Source organism: Carcharodon carcharias, chromosome 10, assembly GCF_017639515.1.
Source record: "Carcharodon carcharias isolate sCarCar2 chromosome 10, sCarCar2.pri, whole genome shotgun sequence".
NCBI classification, from domain to species: Eukaryota; Metazoa; Chordata; class Chondrichthyes; order Lamniformes; family Lamnidae; genus Carcharodon; species Carcharodon carcharias.
In genome coordinates this window covers 143,604,550-143,622,588 of record NC_054476.1, presented here as the reverse complement: position 1 = coordinate 143,622,588, position 18,039 = coordinate 143,604,550, and the positions used below count along the sequence as shown (strand labels likewise).

Sequence of the window (18,039 nt, the reverse complement as noted above, 5' to 3'; positions counted from 1 at the left end):
GAAGTCAGTTTGATAATTCCTCTATTACTAACCCACTGATGCAGCATAAGGCAGGGCTTGAACTTGGCACACTCATCTCTGTGGCTCTGGGCGTTTTACTCCTTGGCTTGGGGTGAGGGTGGGCATTCCTGTGTACCCTGTAAGGTGGTCAGTTGTCAAAGCTTTCTCCTGGGACGCCAGGCTGCTAGTGACAGTTTGTGCTGTCTTGCAGATGATCGGAAGGAATTGGGAGCAGCGAGGCGGAGTCAGTATTACATGAAATATGGGAATCCGAATTATGGCGGCATGAAGGGAATCCTGTCAAATTCCTGGTGAGTAACACATGTAGGGGCTGGACTGGTGAGTAATATTCATTCTATAGTGTTCTCACAAGCGAGTTTAGCATCAGCAGGGTCAGGGTGTGTCAGCGGAGCCCCATGATGCACTCTGTTGTGAGTCAGCCAGAAATGGGCTGCTGCCTTTACCTGATCCTGACTTTATTCTCAGAATGGGACTATTTGTTGCCCTTCCCTCGTTTCTGTGAGGAGCTGGTGGGGATGGGGAGAAAGCGCAGGGTCCCACCTTGAACTCTGTTGTCCATGCGGTCGTGTTACTTGTGGTTTTGATGCATCTGACTGTTTTGCTGGGCCATTTCAGAGGGTAATTAAGAGTGAAACACAGTGTGGGACCGGAGTCGTATATTGGCCCAGACCAAGTAAGGACAGCAGGTCTCTTTCCCCAAAAAAACAATAATGAACCAGTTGGGTTTTTCCGACAATCTGACAGCTCATGGTCACTTAGAGAACAGATTTTTATTTCCTTTTATTTTTAAAAATTGAATTCAAACTCTTAAGCAGCCAGGGTAGGATTTGAACTCAAAACCACAAAATGATGAGCAATTTGTTTTTGGTGATGCTGGTAAGAAGGAGACATTGGCCAAGGCACCAGCTGAACAACCTGATCCTCTTCAAGTAATGCCATGGGATCATTCACATTCACCTGCACAGACAGCTGAGACCATCGTTCAACACCTTATCTGAAGTGCAGTGCCTCTGGCACTGCGACACCCCCGTCAGTGTGGGTTGTGTGCCAGAGAGGGCTGTGAAGTCACAGTTCCTGATGCAGAGGAAAGCCACAGCTGAAAGTTGTGGAACTCTGCCATGCTTCCTTTTGCTGTAGTCACTGAGATTCAGTATCTCCACTACTTGTGCTGAGAATCACCCCAGTCCTTCCATAGGTTTTTGAACAAGGGCCTGGTTTGTTGCTGATTTTTGTCACATTGCCTTTCTGCAGGAAGCGACGATATCATGCCCGACGGATCCAGAGAGACATTCTAAAGAAAAAATCTTTCCTGCCTGATGATGTGGGACTAGCATCCCGTTATAAACACCATCACTCTGGTCAGTCAGCACTTGAGAGGACAGGGGTGGAGGATTGGGGGGGTGGTTGGGTGGGAGTATCTGTGGCGAGAGAAACACGGTTAATGTTTGGGCATTTCTTATAACTGGATGATATTAGTGAACAGGTTTAAAACACATGCAGAACAGGGGGAAAGAGGACAGGAAGAGATTGTGTGGAAGGTGGTAGTGATTAAAGATAAAAGGGATGATGCTGCAAAGCAATTAGAGGTGATTGAAAAAAACAAAACATGGGTCCACAGGAGGTGGAAATGGTTGCAGAATGCCTGAGAGAAAATGGAAGTGACAGTTAATATCTCAAGTTGTTAAGCTCAGAAAGTTGTAAAAATAAGGTGCTGTAACATGAGCTTATTTTGTGCTTCATTGGAACGTTGCAGAAAGCCAAGGGCAGAGTTTGAAGATTAAAATGACAAGTGACTGGAAGCTCAGGATCAGGAGCTCAGGTTCACGAAGTAATCACCCAATGTGTAATTGGGCTCCCAGTGTAGGAGCAGTGGATACAAGGCACTAATTTGAAAGAAGTAAAAGTAAATCACCACTTCAACTGGGAAGAGTACCTGGGGTCTTAGTGGGAAGAGAGGAAGTAAGAGGCCAGCTATTGCCTTGCTGCAGTTCTGTGTGAACATGTCATGGGAAGTGGTGCTGGGAGGGGGTGGTGCAGTGTGGGTAGTGGAGTGTATAATTTGAAGATTAAAAAGTCACAGATTTACTATCACTGCTCACTTGTTGAAAGTTTTGCATCGTGCTCGATGCCAGGCTAATGGGTTTCATTGTTCGCAGGTCTGGGGAATGTTCCCGAGGAGCCGATCCAGGAGGAGGATGAGGATGAAGATGATGCGGAGCAGGATATGGAGGCAGACGACCGGGTGGTGGTCGAATATCGCAATGAGAGCCGCACAGGTGGGCACTTCAGCCCCCGGGGTTCAGACTCTGATGAGATGGACTATGATCTGGAGCTGAAGATGATCTCGATGCCGTTGCCCAAGAAGAGTCTGAAGATGACTATGTATGCAGACGAAGTGGAGGCCCAGCTGAAGACTATTCGGTGAGCATTACCCAAAAGCTCTCCAAACTGCCTCACTCCTCTCCTGAGGCTATGGATCCTTGCTGAGTTTGGTTAGTATTTTACCAAAGTCTGTCCATCTCTGAACAGTGAGAGTCGCCAGGTCAAATGACCAGCTGGAGGGCAACTCAACAACTCCTGACTCTGCCCTTGTCCAGTGCCCACACTGTCCAGCAGCAACCATTGGATGGAGGTCAGGAGTGAATTAGTATTTTGGTAGGAAAAATGGAGAGGCATTATAAACTAAATGGTAAAAGTAAAATACTGCGGATGCTGGAAACTTGAGATAAGAACAGAAAATGCTGGAAAAACTCAGTAGGGCTGACAGCATCTGTGGAAAGAGAAGCAGCAGGGTGAAAGGTTATTGGGGGTAAGTGGGAATGTGGGGTTGACGTTACATTCAGATCAGCCATCTTATTGAATGGTGGAGCAGGTTCGAGGGGCTGAGTGGCCTACTCCTAATTCGTATGATCTTCTTCAAAGCTTGTTAATTCTGTTTATCTCTCCACAGATGCTGCCAGACCTGCTAAGTGTTTCCACAACTTTGTGTCTTTATTTTGTATTATAAACTAAATAGTACAATTGAAAGAGGATGCAGGAACAGAAAAACCTGAGGGGGGAGGCGGCGGGGGGGGGGGGGTGTTGCTGTATAGAAGTCTTTGAGGGTGACAAGCCTTTTTTTTTAAAACTAAGCATACAGTATTCTTGACTTTAATAGAGGAATAGAGTACAAGAGCAAGGTAAACCTTTCAAACACTGGAGCCTCAACTGGAGAATTTTGTCTAATTCTTGTCAAGGTTTGGGGAGTTTTACTAGAATCGGACCAGGGATGAGGGACTTCAGTTAACGTGGAGAGACTGGAGAAGCTGGGATTGTTCTCCTTAGAGCAGAGAAGGTTACAGCGAGATTTAATAGAGGTGTTCAAAATCTTGAAAATTCTGATAAATTTTGTTTCCAGTGGCAGGAGGGTCGATAACCAGAGATTGAAAAGAATTGGCAAAAGAACCAGAGGGGGAGATTGGGTGAATCTTTTTTATGCAGTGAGCTGTTGTGATCTGGAAGGCGCTGCCTGAAAGAGCAGTGCAAACAGATTCAATAGGAACTTTCAAAAGGGAATTGGATAAATCCTTGAAAGGGGAAAATTTGCTGGGCTATGGGAAAAGAGCAGGGAAAGTGGGGGCTAATTGGATAGATCATTCAAAGAGCTAACAGAGCCACGATGCACTGAGTGCTATAAGATTCGAAGTCCCAGCAGTTGTACAGTTTGAATCTTCCATTTTGCATGACCGCTCGTAGCTATTTCAATCCATTAGGAGCAAGCAGGGGAATCCATTCAACCCCTTGAGCTTGTTTTGCTATTCTATTAGCTCATGATCCATATCTTAACTCTATCGACCCATCTTGATTCCATAATCCTTAAACCCCTTGCCCAATGAAAATCTATCACTTCCAGTCTTGAAATTTTCAATTGGCCCTCAGCATCTACAGCTTTTTGTGGGAGAGAGTTCCAGATTGTCACTCCCCTTTGTGTGAAGAAGTGCTTCCTGACAGCACCTCTGAACACCCTGACTCTAATTTTAAGGCTCTGCCCCGCTGTTCTGGAACACCCTCCCCCACCAGAGGAAATAGTTTCTATCGACCCAGTCAAATTCTTTAATCATCTTCAACACCTCAATATGATCGCACCTTAATCTTTTATGCTTGAGGGAATGCAAGCCTAGTCTATGCAACCTATCCTCATAATTTAACCCGTTATATCATGCTGGTGAATCTGTGCTGCACCCCTTCCCAAGACTAAGCCTGAGATGCAGTGCCCAGAAATGAACACAGTTGCTCCAGATGGGGTCTGACTAGGGTTTCGTATAAACTTTAAAGAACTGTTAATGCAAAGTGTTTGCTGAATTTTCCTACTGACTGTGTGTTTATTATCCACCCCTCTCTTCCCTTATGCTTCTCTAGGAACTCGATGAAGCCGGAAGCAAACATGACGATTGTGTCTAGCAACGTGAGGAACCGGATTGGTGCCAGGCTTTCAACTGAGAAGGTTTCTGATGTGCGGCTACTCCTGGAGGAGAAACGGCAGCTGGCGGAGAGGCAGTTGCCCACGGCAGCTGGCAGCAGCTCAGTCACCAGCACAGGTACCAACACATGCCAGTCTAATTATAGAAACATTTAACAAACCACTTGCTTTTGGGGGAAGAAATGAATTAAAATCATTTTGTTGAAACTTCAGTTAATGTGGAGAGACTGGAGAAGATGGGATTGCTCTCCTTACAGCAGAGAGGGTTCAGGGGAGATTTAATAGAAGTGCTCAAAATCATGAGGGGTTTTGCTGAAATAAATAGAGTGAAATTGTTTCCAGTGGGCAGGAGGCTCAGTAACCAGATTTAAGAAGATGGGTTTAATTTAATTGGCAAAAGAACCAGAGGGGAGATGAAAACAATTTTTGTTGTTGTGATCTGGAAGGTGCTGCCCGAAAGGGTGGTGGAAGCAGATTCAGTAGTTAGAAGTGGGGATGTTTGCTGATGATTGCACAATGTTCAGCACCATTCACAACGATTCAGATACTGAAGCAGTCCGTGTCCAAATGCAGCAAGACCTGGACAATATCCAGGCTTGGGCTGACAAGTGGCAAGCAACTTTCATGATACACAAGTGTCAGGCAATAACCATTTCCAACAAGAGAGAATCCAACCATCGCCCCTTGATGTTCAATGGCATTACCATCACTGAATCCACCAATATCAACATCCTGGGGGTTACCATTGACCAGAAACTGAACTGGACTAGCCATATAAATACTGTGGCTACAAGAACAGGTCAGAGGCTAGGAATCCTGTAATGAGTAGTTCACCTCCTGACTCCCCAAAGCCTGTCCACCATCTACAAGGCACAAGTCAGGAGTGTGATGGAATACTTTCCACTTGCCTGGATGAGTGCAGCCCCAACAACACTCAAGAAGCTCAACACAGTCCAGGACAAAGCAGCCCACTTGATTAGTACCCCATCCACAAACTTTCATTCCCTCCACCACCGACGCACATTGGCAGCAGTGTGTACCATTTACAAGATGCACTGCAGGAACTCACCAAGGCGCCTTAGACAGCACCTTCCAAACCTACAACCACTATCATCTAGAAGGACAAGGGCAGCATTTAGATGGGAACACCACCACCTGGAAGTTCTCCTCCAAGTCACTCATCATCCTGACTTGGAAATATATCGCCGCTGGGTTAAAATCCTGGAACTCCCTAACAGCACTGTGGGTGTACCTACACCACATGGACTGCAGCAGTTCAAGAAGGCAGCTCACCATCACCTTCTCAAGGGCAATTAGGGATGGGCAGTAAATGCCAGCCCAGCCAGCAAAACCCACATCCCCTGAACGAATAAAAAAAAGTAACTTTCAAAAGGGAGTTGGATAAATACTTGAAAACAAAACATTTTCACGGCTCTGGCAAAAGAACAAGTAGAAGTAGAGAAGTGGAATTAATTGGATAGCACTTTCGCAAGGAGCTGGCACAGGCACAATGGCTGAATGCCACCACCCCCGGTGCTGTATGATTCTGCATGACACCAGGAATGCAACCTCTTTAATCAGCATGTTTGATGGTGACACTCGGTGCTGATTCCGGGATACTCTGCACTGGGTGACTGATGGTGTACTCCTGTGTTGGTTTCAGGTGTCAGACAGCGACTTGGGAAGAGGCCACACTCTCCACAGGCCAGCAGCATCTCCATCACCCGAAGAGAGCCACAGACAGATGTCCACAGCAGACTGGGGTTCCCTAAACAGGACAGCAGGAGCTTCACGCCTGACAAGAGCAAGAAAATGGGTAAATGTTTGCAGGTTTGCACTCTATCCAGCTGCCCCTCCCCTATCTCGGCCGAGTGGCCAGTCATTGAGACGCCTTGAGTGAGATGTTGGGAGAAGGTAGAAAGACATAGGAATGAGAGCCAGCTGTTAAGCAATCTGCTCAGGGTAATTAGGGATGGGCGTTGGCCTTGTCAGCTATGCCCACATATCGAGAATGAATTGATAAAACAAAATCCCATGATTCTAGTCAAAGAAGTGTAGGGGAATTTTGCTTTGTGTCCTGTCAATATTTATCACTGAATCAACATCACTTTTTTAAAAATTGTAATCTGGTCATTACTACATTGCTATGTCTGGGATCTTGCTGTGTGCAAATTAACTGCCCTGTTGTCCACATTACAACAAGGACGACACTTCAATGTAAAGTGCATTGGAACATACTGAGGTTGTGAAAGGTGCTATAGAAATGTAAATATTTCTTTACCTATTCTGCATTGAGACTGAGAACATTTCTGATGTTTGGATCGGCAATCTGTCAAAGACTTTATTTAAAAAATATACATTAAAGCATAGGAGCTAATTTTTATTCCACTGGTTTCTTCCCAACAGGGAGTTTATGGAGTCGCCTTGGCAAACCCCCAGTAAAAAGCGAGAAGATACCAGAGAAAGAGGCAGAGAAGGAACCTGCTGCAGAGAAAGAGGAGGAGGTGGTAGCAGTGAAAGAGGAAGAGAAGGATGAGGATGATGACACAGAGCTCCAACGCGCCTGGGGTGCTCTGATCAGAGAGAAGGAACGTTCGCACAAGAAGAGTCGTTTAGACAACCTCCCGTCACTACAGATTGAAATCAGCCGGGAGAGCTCCACCTCGGACAGTGAATCTTGACCTCTTGAAGCCCTGACCACGAACTCTGACCCACCATGGAGAAAAATGGCAGCTCCCTGGGGCACACGGGGACAATTTGCCAGCCCTGAGCTGAAAACAGGCGCCTGTGTTTGGAACAAACTCAACCCGAAATGTTACTGTTTACCTTCTGACTGAATTAAATTTAACCTTGAAGCCAAATTGTCGGCTGAATTTATTTGTATTTGCCTGCAAAGGAATCCTGGCTAAACCCCCTCTCTCTCCTCCTCTTCTCTCTTTCCTCCCCCAGTTAGCGATACAAGGAGCTTGAACCCAATAGGAATTGGGGCAGCCAGGTTCAAGGAGGCTGGGCAGGAGATATAACCTGCTGTTGCATCATTCTGTTGTGGTTTGTATTTGTCTAAATTCAAAAAGAAATGTGGACTTGAAGTAGGAGCCTCTTTCCATTGTGGAGTATGCTTTAGTACTCTGCATCCTCTTTATTACTCTGTGCAGTACTCTGTGGTGCTATATCACACTGCCCAGTGCCCTTGACCATTCTGCTTGACCAGCTTTTGTACTTTGGTGTGCTTGAGTTACACTGTGTGCTGTGTCCTAGTACTGAGCCTAATTTGTTTTAGAAATCTACTGTAATGTTAACTGCTTCAATTGTGTGAAAGCCTGCTGAATAATTTGGGTTTATTTAGCGCTTTTAATAAAATGTCCCAAGGTGCTTCACAGGTGTGCAATAAAACAAAATTTGACATCAAGCCATATCAGAAGATATTAGTCAAACTGCCAAAATCTCAGTCAAGGTGATAGGTTTTAAGGTGCATCTTAAAGGAGGCAAGAGAAGTGGAAAGCTCGGGGTGCAAACAGCTGAACACCAATAGAACAATCAAAATCAGTGATGCCCAAAAAGCCAGAATTAGAGATGAGCAGATATCTCGGAGTGTTGTGGGGTTGGAGGACATTAGAGAGATAGGGAGGGGTGAGGCCATGGAAGAATTGAAAATAAGGATGAGCATTTTTAAAATGGAGGTGTTGCTTAACCAGGGGCCAGTGTAGATCAGTGAGGACAGGATATTATTTCCCAACAATGGGGATAGGATGGTGCAGAGTATAAAGGCACTTTGCATTCCCAGTGTACAACCAACCTTCAGGTTTGAGAAACGCTTGTTCAGCTTTTCTCGTGTACTCGTGACCCATCGATCTGGGTTCCCTTGTACTGTAGCCTAAACTTTATTGAGCACCTGCTAGGATCGGCGCTATTCTTTCAGTGTTTAGATGCTGTTCCCGAAATACTTGTTTATGTGTGGGGTCTGTTCAGCTCGCTTGACACCTGAGGTTTGATTAGATCATCGGGGCAGCTCAGGAAGGAACACTATTTCAGGTGAACTTAGTGCCTTGTTCCCAACTGCTCGGGCCCTTCCTACGAAGAGCACAGTGATCCTCTCTGTTCATAATAGATTCACTGCTCTGTAAAGAGATGAAACCAACCTGAGTTTCACTGATATGTGGCATCAGTTGAGGCCAGAAATCTCAATCACTTTCCCAATTTAATCCATGCTGTATTGGAGGTGCTGGGGTCCATGGGACCTGTACCACCTCTTAAAGGAACCCATGGTGAGTGGGCTGTTTGACTGCAGAGGGCATCACAGCCAAGCCTTATCTTTCCCTCTCCTGACACCCATATGCACTTTTCAGCAGGAGCTGCTGCCTAGCACTATTGTGTGGTAACCCTGAATGTATTTCCCATTTTTGTGTCCCAGTAGTTTAAGGCTTTAATTAAGGTTTTAATAAATTTTTGCATTTCTATAGCACCTTTCACTACCTCAGGATGTCCCAAAGCACTTTATGGCCAATGAAGTGCTCTTGAAGCGCAGTCACAGTGGTAATGTAAGAAACATGGCTGCCACACAAAATAAAAAATGTGACTGATCAGATGACCAGTTTTAGTCCTGTTTGAGTGATAAATATTGGCCCCAGGACACTGCGGAGCACTCCCTTGCTCCCTGAATAGTGGCTTTGGGATCTTTCTCATCCACCTAAGAGGGCTTTGGTTTAACATCCCATCCAATCCAAAAGCACTCCCTTGGTTTCCTACTTTACGATGGTGGCTACACTTCAAAAGTATTTCATTAGTTGTAAAAAGTTTTGGGACAGTCTGAATGTGACAGATCACAGAATCATACTGCAGAAGAGGACCTTCAGCCCTTGAGTCTGCATCAACACGTGAGAAACACCTGACCTACCTACCTAATCCCATTTACCAGCACTTGGCCCATAGCCTTGAATGTTATGACGTGCCAAGTGCTCATCCAGGTACTTTTTAAAGGATGTGAGGCAACCCACCTCCACCACCTTCCCAGGCAGTACATTCCAGACCGTCATCACCCTCTGGGTAATAAAGTTTTTCCTCACATCCCCCACTAAGCCTCCTGCTCCTCACCTTGAATTTATGCCCCCTTGTGACTGGCCCTTCAACTAAGGGGAACAGCTGCTCCCTATCCACCCTGTCCATGCCCCTCATAATCTTGTATACCTCGATCAGGTCGCCCCTCAGTCTTCTCTGTTCCAACGAAAACAACCCAAGTCTATCCAACCTCTCTTCATAACTTAAATGTTTCATCTTAGGCAACATCCTGGTGAACCTCCTCTGCACCCCTTCCAGTGCAATCACATCCTTCTTATAATGTGGCGATCAGAACTGCACACACTACTCCAGCCATGGCCTCACCAAGGTTCTATACAACTCCAACATGACCTCCCTACTTTTGTAACCTATGCCTCGATAAAGGCAAGCGTCCCATATGCCTTTTTCACCACCCCACTAACATGCCCCTCCACCTTCAGAGATCTATGGACACACACGCCAAGGCCCCTTTGTTCCTCAGAACTTCCTAGTGTCACGCCATTCATTGAATACTTCCTTGTCAAATTACTCCTTCCAAAGTGTATCACCTCACACTTCTCAGGGTTAAATTCCATCTGCCACTTATCTGCCCATTTGACCATCCCATCTATATCTTCCTGTAGCCCAAGACACTCAACCTCACTGTTAACCACCCGGCCAATCTTTGTGTCATCCGCAAACTTACTAATCCTACCCCCCACATAGTCATCTATGTCGTTTATATAAATTACAAATAATAGGGGACCGAGCACAGATCTCTGTGCTGCGCCACTGGACACTGGCTTCCAGTCACTAAAGCATCCTTCTGTCATCACCCTCTGCCTCCAACAACTAAGCCAATTTTGAATCCACCTTATCAAATTACCCTGTATCCCCTGTGCCTTTGCCTTCTTTATAAGTCTCCCATGTGGGACCTTGTCAAAGGCTTTGCTGAAATCCATATAAACTACATCAACTGCACTACCCTCAACTACATACCTGGTCACCTCAAAAAATTCAATCAAATTAATTAGGCATGACCTCCCTCTGACAAAGCCTTGCTGACTATCCCTGATCAAACCTTGCCTCTCCAAGTGGAGATAGATACTCTCCTTCAGAAATTTCCCCAAGTTTCCCTACTACTGATGTGAGACTCACTGGCCTGTACTTCCCCGGCTTATCTCTACAACCCTTCTTAAATAGCGGAACCACATTAGCTGTTCTCCAGTCTTCTGGCACCTCCCCCCTGGCCAGAGAGGAATTAAAAATTGAGTCAGAGCCCCTGCGATCTCCTCCCTTGCCTCCCTCAGCAGCCTGGGACATAAATCATACCAACCTGGAGATTCGTAAACTTTTAAGCCTGCCAACACCTCCAATACCTTGTCACTCCCTGTATCAATTTGCTTAAGAACCTCGCAGTCTCTCTCCCCAAGTTTGATACCTTCATCCTCATTCTCTTGAGTGAAGACAGACGTGAAGTATTCATTCAACACTCTAGCGATGACATCTGGCTTCATCCATTGATTGCCCCCTTGGTCCCTTATGGGCCCTACTCTTTCCCTGGTTATCCTCTTCCGATTGATATACTTATAGAATATCTTGGGATTTTCCCTACTTTTACCAGCCAAAGCTTTCTCATATCCCCTCTTTGCTCTCCTAATTGCTTTCTTAAGCTCCACCCTGCACTGTCTGTACTCTACTAATGCCTGTCGAAGGGTCATGAGGACTCGAAACGTCAACTCTTTTCTTCTCCGCCGATGCTGCCAGACCTGCTGAGTTTTTCCAGGTAATTCTGTTTTTGTTTTGGATTTCCAGCATCCGCAGTTTTTTTGTTTTTATCTACTAATGCCTCTGCTGATTTGCTTCCCTTATACCTGCTAAAAGCCTCTCTTTTCCTTCTCATCATAACCTGAATATCTCTGGTCATCCATGGTTCTCTGGGCTTGTTACTCCTTCCTTTCACCCTAGAGGGAACATGTTGAGCCTGTACGCTCCCCCATTTCCTTTTTGAAAATTCCCCACTGTTCCTCTGTATATTTCCCCACAAGTAACTGTTCCCAGTCTACCCTGGCCAGATCCTGTCTTATTTTACTAAAATACACTCTCCCCCAAGCCAAAACATTTTTTTGCAACTTGTCTATTTCTTTGTCCATAACAAACTTAAACTGTACCCTGTTGTGGTCGCTATCGCTAAAATGCTCGCCCACCACCACCTCAGCCACCTGTCTGGCTTCATTCCCCAGAATTAGGTCCAGCAATGCACCGTCCCTTGTTGGACCCTCTACATATTGACCTAAAAAGTTCTCCTGTACACATTTCAAGAAATCCACTCCATCCAAGCTCTTAACACTATGTCTATCCTAATTAATGTTGGGAAAGTTGAAATTACCTAATATAATTACCCTATTGTTATTGTTTTTACACACCTCCACAAATTGTGCACATATTTGCTCCTCAATTTCCCACTGACTATCTGGGGGTCTATAATAAACACCTAATAATGTGGTTGCCCCTTTTTTATTCCTAAGCTCTACCCATAAAGCTTCATTCGATGCCCGCTCCAAGATATCATTTCTCCTTACTGCAGTAACGGACTCCTTAACTAATAATGCAACGCCTCCTCCTCTTTTACCTCCTACCCTGTCTCGCCTGAAGATTCTATATCCCGGAATGTTGAACTGCCAATCCTGCCCTTCCCTCAACCACGTCTCAGTGATGGCTACTATATCACAATTCCACAAGTCAATCCTCACCCATAATTCATCCATTTTACCTGTAATACTCCTGGCATTAAATAGAGGCCATCCAGCCTTGTCTTACTCCCTTGAAGCTTATTGCAGCTGTACTGCCTCTGACTTAATTGTTTTACTGTATTATGATGTGCTTTACAAATGCAACTTTTTTCTAATTTGCACAGTTCAAATTAAATCTTTAATATATCAAATCAATAGGCTGGCGGATGGGAAGCTAGCTTACGTTGAAGATGTGTGTTGAGTACAGGCTAGGAGGGGAAAGATGGATTTAAGAATCACCATTAACCACAGGGCAAAGTTTCAGCAGTTTAGGTTCCCTGCCTAACCCTCCTGGGATACACTAACACCCATAATAACTCTTCCCATTTAAATGGCATCTTTAACCCATCCCATGGCAATTCACAACATTATCAAACAAAATGTGATACCAAACCACAAAAGCTGTTGGGACTCATGCTCAAAGGGAGCATCTTAAAGGAGAGAGAAGCAGAGAAGTTGAAGGAAGGAATTCCAGAGGGCATTCATTTGAGTTTATCATATCCCTTTAAACAGCAGCACCACATATTAAGTGTGGATCAAAGAACCATATGAGGCAGAGGTTTTGGGAGCCATGCCTGAATTGTCTTGTGGGTTGCTCGAACTCTCAGCCAACTGGTTAGCGTTAGAAAACAAAGCACCATCCTAAACTTTTAACATCTTCCCACTGCTGCACTGAGACTGGAAAATACTGCAAAATACTGCATGAGCCAGTTTGACCCTGGGAACTTTGTTTGCCGCTCTCCACAGTGTAGGTCAGCTCCCAGTCGACAAAAGCCTTGGTTGAATTTCACTCTCCAAAGTGGCAGCTCTGAGCTCAGTGTTAAGAGAGGATTTAGAAGTGAAGCTGAACAGTTCCTGGTCTGTTGCTTCCAGGCCACTCCCTGTGCTTTGTTTATTCTTCCAGTCAGTAACTGCCTCATGCTTAGCAACCAGACAGCCACTTCATACTGAGTCAGGACTTCGGTCAGATAGTTCAAGACCAGGTGTCAGGTAGTTCAAGATCCAGTTGAAAGAGAGACCCACAAGAGAGAGATTAATCTCACACAGAAACCTACAATGGTTCATAAAAGAGCCAGAAAATGGACGATTCAATCCGGAGGAAAGAGGTAAGTTGTGTCAAATTTCCCAAAGAAGAAATCTCTAATCAATTTTCATCAGGTCCCTGACCACAGCTGAATAGGAGATCATACTGAGGCAAACAAGACACTCAAGTACATACTACGCTGTTCCCCAAAAAATAATAGGACAAATGACCGAAGGCTCGGTGAAAGAGGGAGATTTTAAGCACAGTCTTAAAGGAGCAGGGAGGTGGAGAGGTTTAGGGGGGGAATTTAGGGAGCGAAAATTGGAGGTCTCCAGAAATTCCAGGTGGTTGTACAATTGGAAAAGGTCACAGAGATAAGCAGGCTGTTTGAAAACAAGGATGAGAATTTGAAATGACATTGGTGGACTGAAAGACAGTGTAGGTAAGCAAGCAAAGGAATGAACGGGACTCGGTGCGAGTTAGGGTTGCAGGCAGCAGAGTTTTGGACAAGTTGAAATTCAAAGCACGGAGTAAAAATAAAAAATGCTGGAAACACTCAGCAGGTCAGGCAGGATTGGGAAGGAGAAATAGAGTTAACGATTTGGTTCGTTGACCTTTCATTTAGAATGGGGAAAGTGGGAAGCCAGCCAAGAAAGCCCTGCAATAGTCGAGTCTGAAGATGACAAAACGATGTATGAGAATTTCATTAGCAGATGATTAAATGTAGATAGTGGGGATGCAGTAGCTTCCAGTCCTAATTGCAATCCTGTGACTGTAGGCTTCTCCATACTGACAAGGAATCAGCCCAACGGAAAGCTGGGGAGGCACTTTTGAAGGTGTTGGAACAATTTAATGAAACTTGTGTTCCCTTAAAGCCAGGTGATACGAACCCAGAAATCAGGGAAAGGCAAAACAAAGAGAGTGAAGAGGAAAGTTAAATCCAGAACTAATTTTAAACCATCCAGTCAGAGCTTGCTCCTGTACGACCCACAGGTATGGTTTTAAAATTATCAGGAAAGTGATGGTCTACATTGACAAACCTCAATCCACTTTGGCCATTTTTGACTTCCTCCCTGTAGATGTTGACCTCAGGTTGGGGGGTACAATCCCTGGGGAGGTCATCACTCTCCATGGGCGGTCTTGGCAGGGACATTGACCAGTCTAGGCTTACGAGTCAAGAATGGCCACTTGGGACAAGGTCCTGGATGATAGCCAGCAGCAATGGAACTGAAGACCCCTCCCAGGGAGGGGAAGGGAGGAAATCCCAAGAGACATCTGTTAATGTGATGGTTCCGTTGTAGATCAGTCTTTCTCCACCAAAATGACTGCCCATCAAGGCTGAGCTTTAGGCCTCACTCCAATGTTCTGCTTCTCCATCCCATTATGAGGCCATCGTGAAATGAGGTACCTCATTCTTATAATGCATGGGGTCATTGAGTTTGCTCAGTGAAGTACCTGAACAATGGTGTCTTGAGAGGGAAGAGAGGGGCCAATGCAGTCGCTTTCTGAGCTTTCAGGGCAGTCTGGTGCTGAAATGTGACTCAGCTGTAGGTTGATGGATGGCAGATATTGAGGGGAGATTTTATTGGATGACAGATATTGAGACAAGATATTCCAGGGTTAGATGCTGTTGGATATTTGAAGAGAATCACGTTTGCCTTGCTGTGTTGTTCCCTTTCCAAGGTTGTGCTGCAGGAGTTGAAGTCACGACATCCGCCAGCACCAAAGGAGACTGGGCTAACCAACATCATCATGGAGACAGCGAGCTACCAGGCCTCTGTGAGTAGCCACGGCTATAAGATCAACCACATGTCTGCTTTTAAATTAAGGTGGTTACTCCCTGACCCTTCATGCATCAGTTGGTAAATTTTCCCGTCAGGCTAGCACAGGCTTATTGGGAGCAAGGTGAACTCAGATTCCACCCTGTCTGTGCTCAGTGAGCTTAGCCCTCGCAGAAGTGGGTGGGTTGGAGAATCAGCCTGGTTCACCGTTCCCCTTCAATGTCCATGGAGCCCTGATTGGACAGTGCAGACATGGGAATGTTGAGTGAGGTTGATCAGGCTCAATATGAAGTCCCTTGTGTTTGAATATCCTACATCCTTAGGTCAGGGGTAGCCATGGCATCTGTACAAGGGGAAACTATCAGCAAAGATTGAACTGGCTGGAACTCTTTTCCCTAGAAAAAAGTGAGAGGTGATCTGATTAAAATTATAAAAAAGGGTTTGACAGGGTCGACATAAAGATGATGGCTCCACTTGTGGGGGATTCCAAACTATGGGTCATAAATATAAGATGGTCACTAATAAATTCAATTGGGAATTCAGGAGAAACTTCTTTATCCAGAAAGTGGTAAGAATGTGCAACTCGCTAGCACAGGGAATGATTGGGGTGAATAGTACAGATACATTTAAGGGGAACCTGGATAAGCACATGAGGGAGAGAGGGATAGAAGGATATGGTGATAGGGTGAGATTAAGGAAGGTGGGAGGAGGCTTATGTGGAGCATAAACACTGGCATCAAACAGATGGACTGAATGGTCTGTTTCTGTGATATAAATTCCAATTACAGTAAGTCCTCACTTAAAGTTGTGGTTGTGTTCCTGAAAATCACAACTTTAAGTGAAGCGACTTTAAATGAAAAATTGGTTCCCAGATGAATCAATGTTATAACTGTGCTTAGGTTCTGTATCAGAAACAAAACAAATATTAAAACATTATACCCTCTAAGTTGAAATATTTTACATTGCTAAATTCCTACATTGGTAAACGAAATAACTTTAAAATAAGTTTAAAAATATAAAAGAAAAGTATAATTTTCTACTTACAGTACTTCCTGCTCGCTGCCAATCCTGCTTCCTGAACCTCCCTCTCCCTGATCCTCTTGGTTGCTGCAGATCCTCCCCCAATCCAACCCTCCAAGTTGTGGCCTCTCCCAGTTCCCAACCCACCCTCTTACCGAACCTCCTGCTCCCTGACTCACCTTCTAACCGCTTCCCTCTCCTGGAAGGAGAGATCCAGATCCGATCTGAAGCCGAATCCCCAATGTTGTGGAAGTGCGGGTCTCGATGGTGGAGGATTGGCAAGCCGGAGCTGCTCAATCCATGTTTTTTTTTGCTGCTGCCTCAGGAGGGGAAAGGTCACAACTCTGAGGTCAGGGAGGGGAGAGGCCGCTTCAAAATGGCATCAATCAGGTCACGCAGGAAACGACGATAAAACGAATCTCACGATGCGCATCAAGATTACAGACCCCAGTAACTTACCGAAATTAAAGCGAAACGTTAAATGGGGCAACATTAAACGAGAACTTGCTGTAATTCATGTAAAACCAAGCTGAATCTAATGAAGTTTCAGTAAAAGTTTCTGAAGCAGTGGCCGATCTTTTGTGAAACCCTAGAGTGTTGGACATCGCTCACTGTGCTGTTTAATAATTCGCAGAAGAAGAAATGCAACCTAATCCAGTCCCATCTCGCGCTCTCCAAGCAGGTCAGCAGGTTCAAGTTGCCGGTGGACGTGAGATTGTTGGAAGGTAGGTCTCCACTCAACTCTTTAGCACCATAGTCATGGATAAGGAACACACATCAGCAGTTTCTAAGCATCTTCACCTGCTTATTCACTGTGTTTTGTGCATTCTCCAGAAAATCATCATTGTCTTGTCAGCTTCACTCAATGGAAGCATCATCACCTTTTCAGGCGGTGGGCACAAGACGGGGTTAGATACAGAATGAAAATCCCTCTACATTGTCCCCATCAAACACTCCCAAGACAGAAACAGCACAGGGTTAGATACACAGTGAAGTTCCCTCTACATTGTCCCCATCAAACACTCCCAGGGCAGGTACAGCACGGGGTTAGATACAGAGTAAAGCTCCCTCTACACTGTTCCCATCAAACTCTTCCAGGACAGGAACAGCACGGGGTTAGATACAGAGTAAAGCTACCTCTACACTGTCCCATCAAACACTCCCAGCATAGGTTTAGGTACAGAGTAAAGCTCCTTCATAGACTCATAGATGTCTACATCACTGAAGGAGTCCATTCGGCCCATCATGTCCACGCCGGTCAGCAAAGATCTGACTACACTAATCCCATTTTCCAGTGCTTGGATCATAGCCCTGGAGGCTATTGCAACTCAAGTGAATATCTAAATACTTCTTCAACGTTACAAGAGTTTCTAACTCAACCACCCTTTTAGACAGTGAGTTCCAGACTCCTACCACCCTCTGGATGAAAAAATTTCTCCTCAACTACACTCAGCCTTCTACCTCTTACCTTAAATCTATGCCCCCTGGTTATTGATTCCTCTTCTCATGGAAAAAGTCCCTTCCTACCCACCCTATCTATGCCCTTCATAATCTTATACACCTCTATCAGGTCCCCTCTCAACCATCGCTGCTCCAAGGAAAACAACCCCAGCCTGTCCAATCTTTCCTCATAGCTCGGATCCTCCAGCCCAGGCAGCATCTTGGTAAATCTCCTCTGCCCCCTCTCCAGTGTAATCACATCCTTCCTATAACGTGGTGACCAGAACTGCACACAGTACTCCAGCTGTGGCCTGACCAGCGTTTTATACAGTTGCAGCATAACCTCCCTGCTCTTGTACTGTAAAGGCAAGTATCCTACATGCCTTATCTACCTGTCCTGCTGCCTTCAAGGATCTGTGGATATGCACACCAAGGTCCCTCTGATCTTTAGTACTTTCTAGGGCCCTA

The 18,039-nt window shown here is 45.3% G+C and overlaps 1 protein-coding gene across 1 annotated transcript in view; it reads left to right on the top strand.

Moving 5' to 3' along the window:
- The window catches only part of ncbp3 (nuclear cap binding subunit 3), a 31,949-nt gene extending 24,614 nt beyond the window's left edge, over nt 1–7,335 (top strand). Inside the window, exons 8-13 of the mRNA XM_041198003.1 lie at nt 212–311; nt 1,273–1,379; nt 2,178–2,442; nt 4,420–4,598; nt 6,144–6,296; nt 6,887–7,335. Of these exons, the coding sequence (XP_041053937.1) occupies nt 212–311; nt 1,273–1,379; nt 2,178–2,442; nt 4,420–4,598; nt 6,144–6,296; nt 6,887–7,161 (1,079 nt within the window). The 3' untranslated portion in view covers nt 7,162–7,335. The remainder of the gene's footprint in view (nt 1–211; nt 312–1,272; nt 1,380–2,177; nt 2,443–4,419; nt 4,599–6,143; nt 6,297–6,886) is intronic.
- Nucleotides 7,336–18,039: the final 10,704 nt, after the last annotated feature.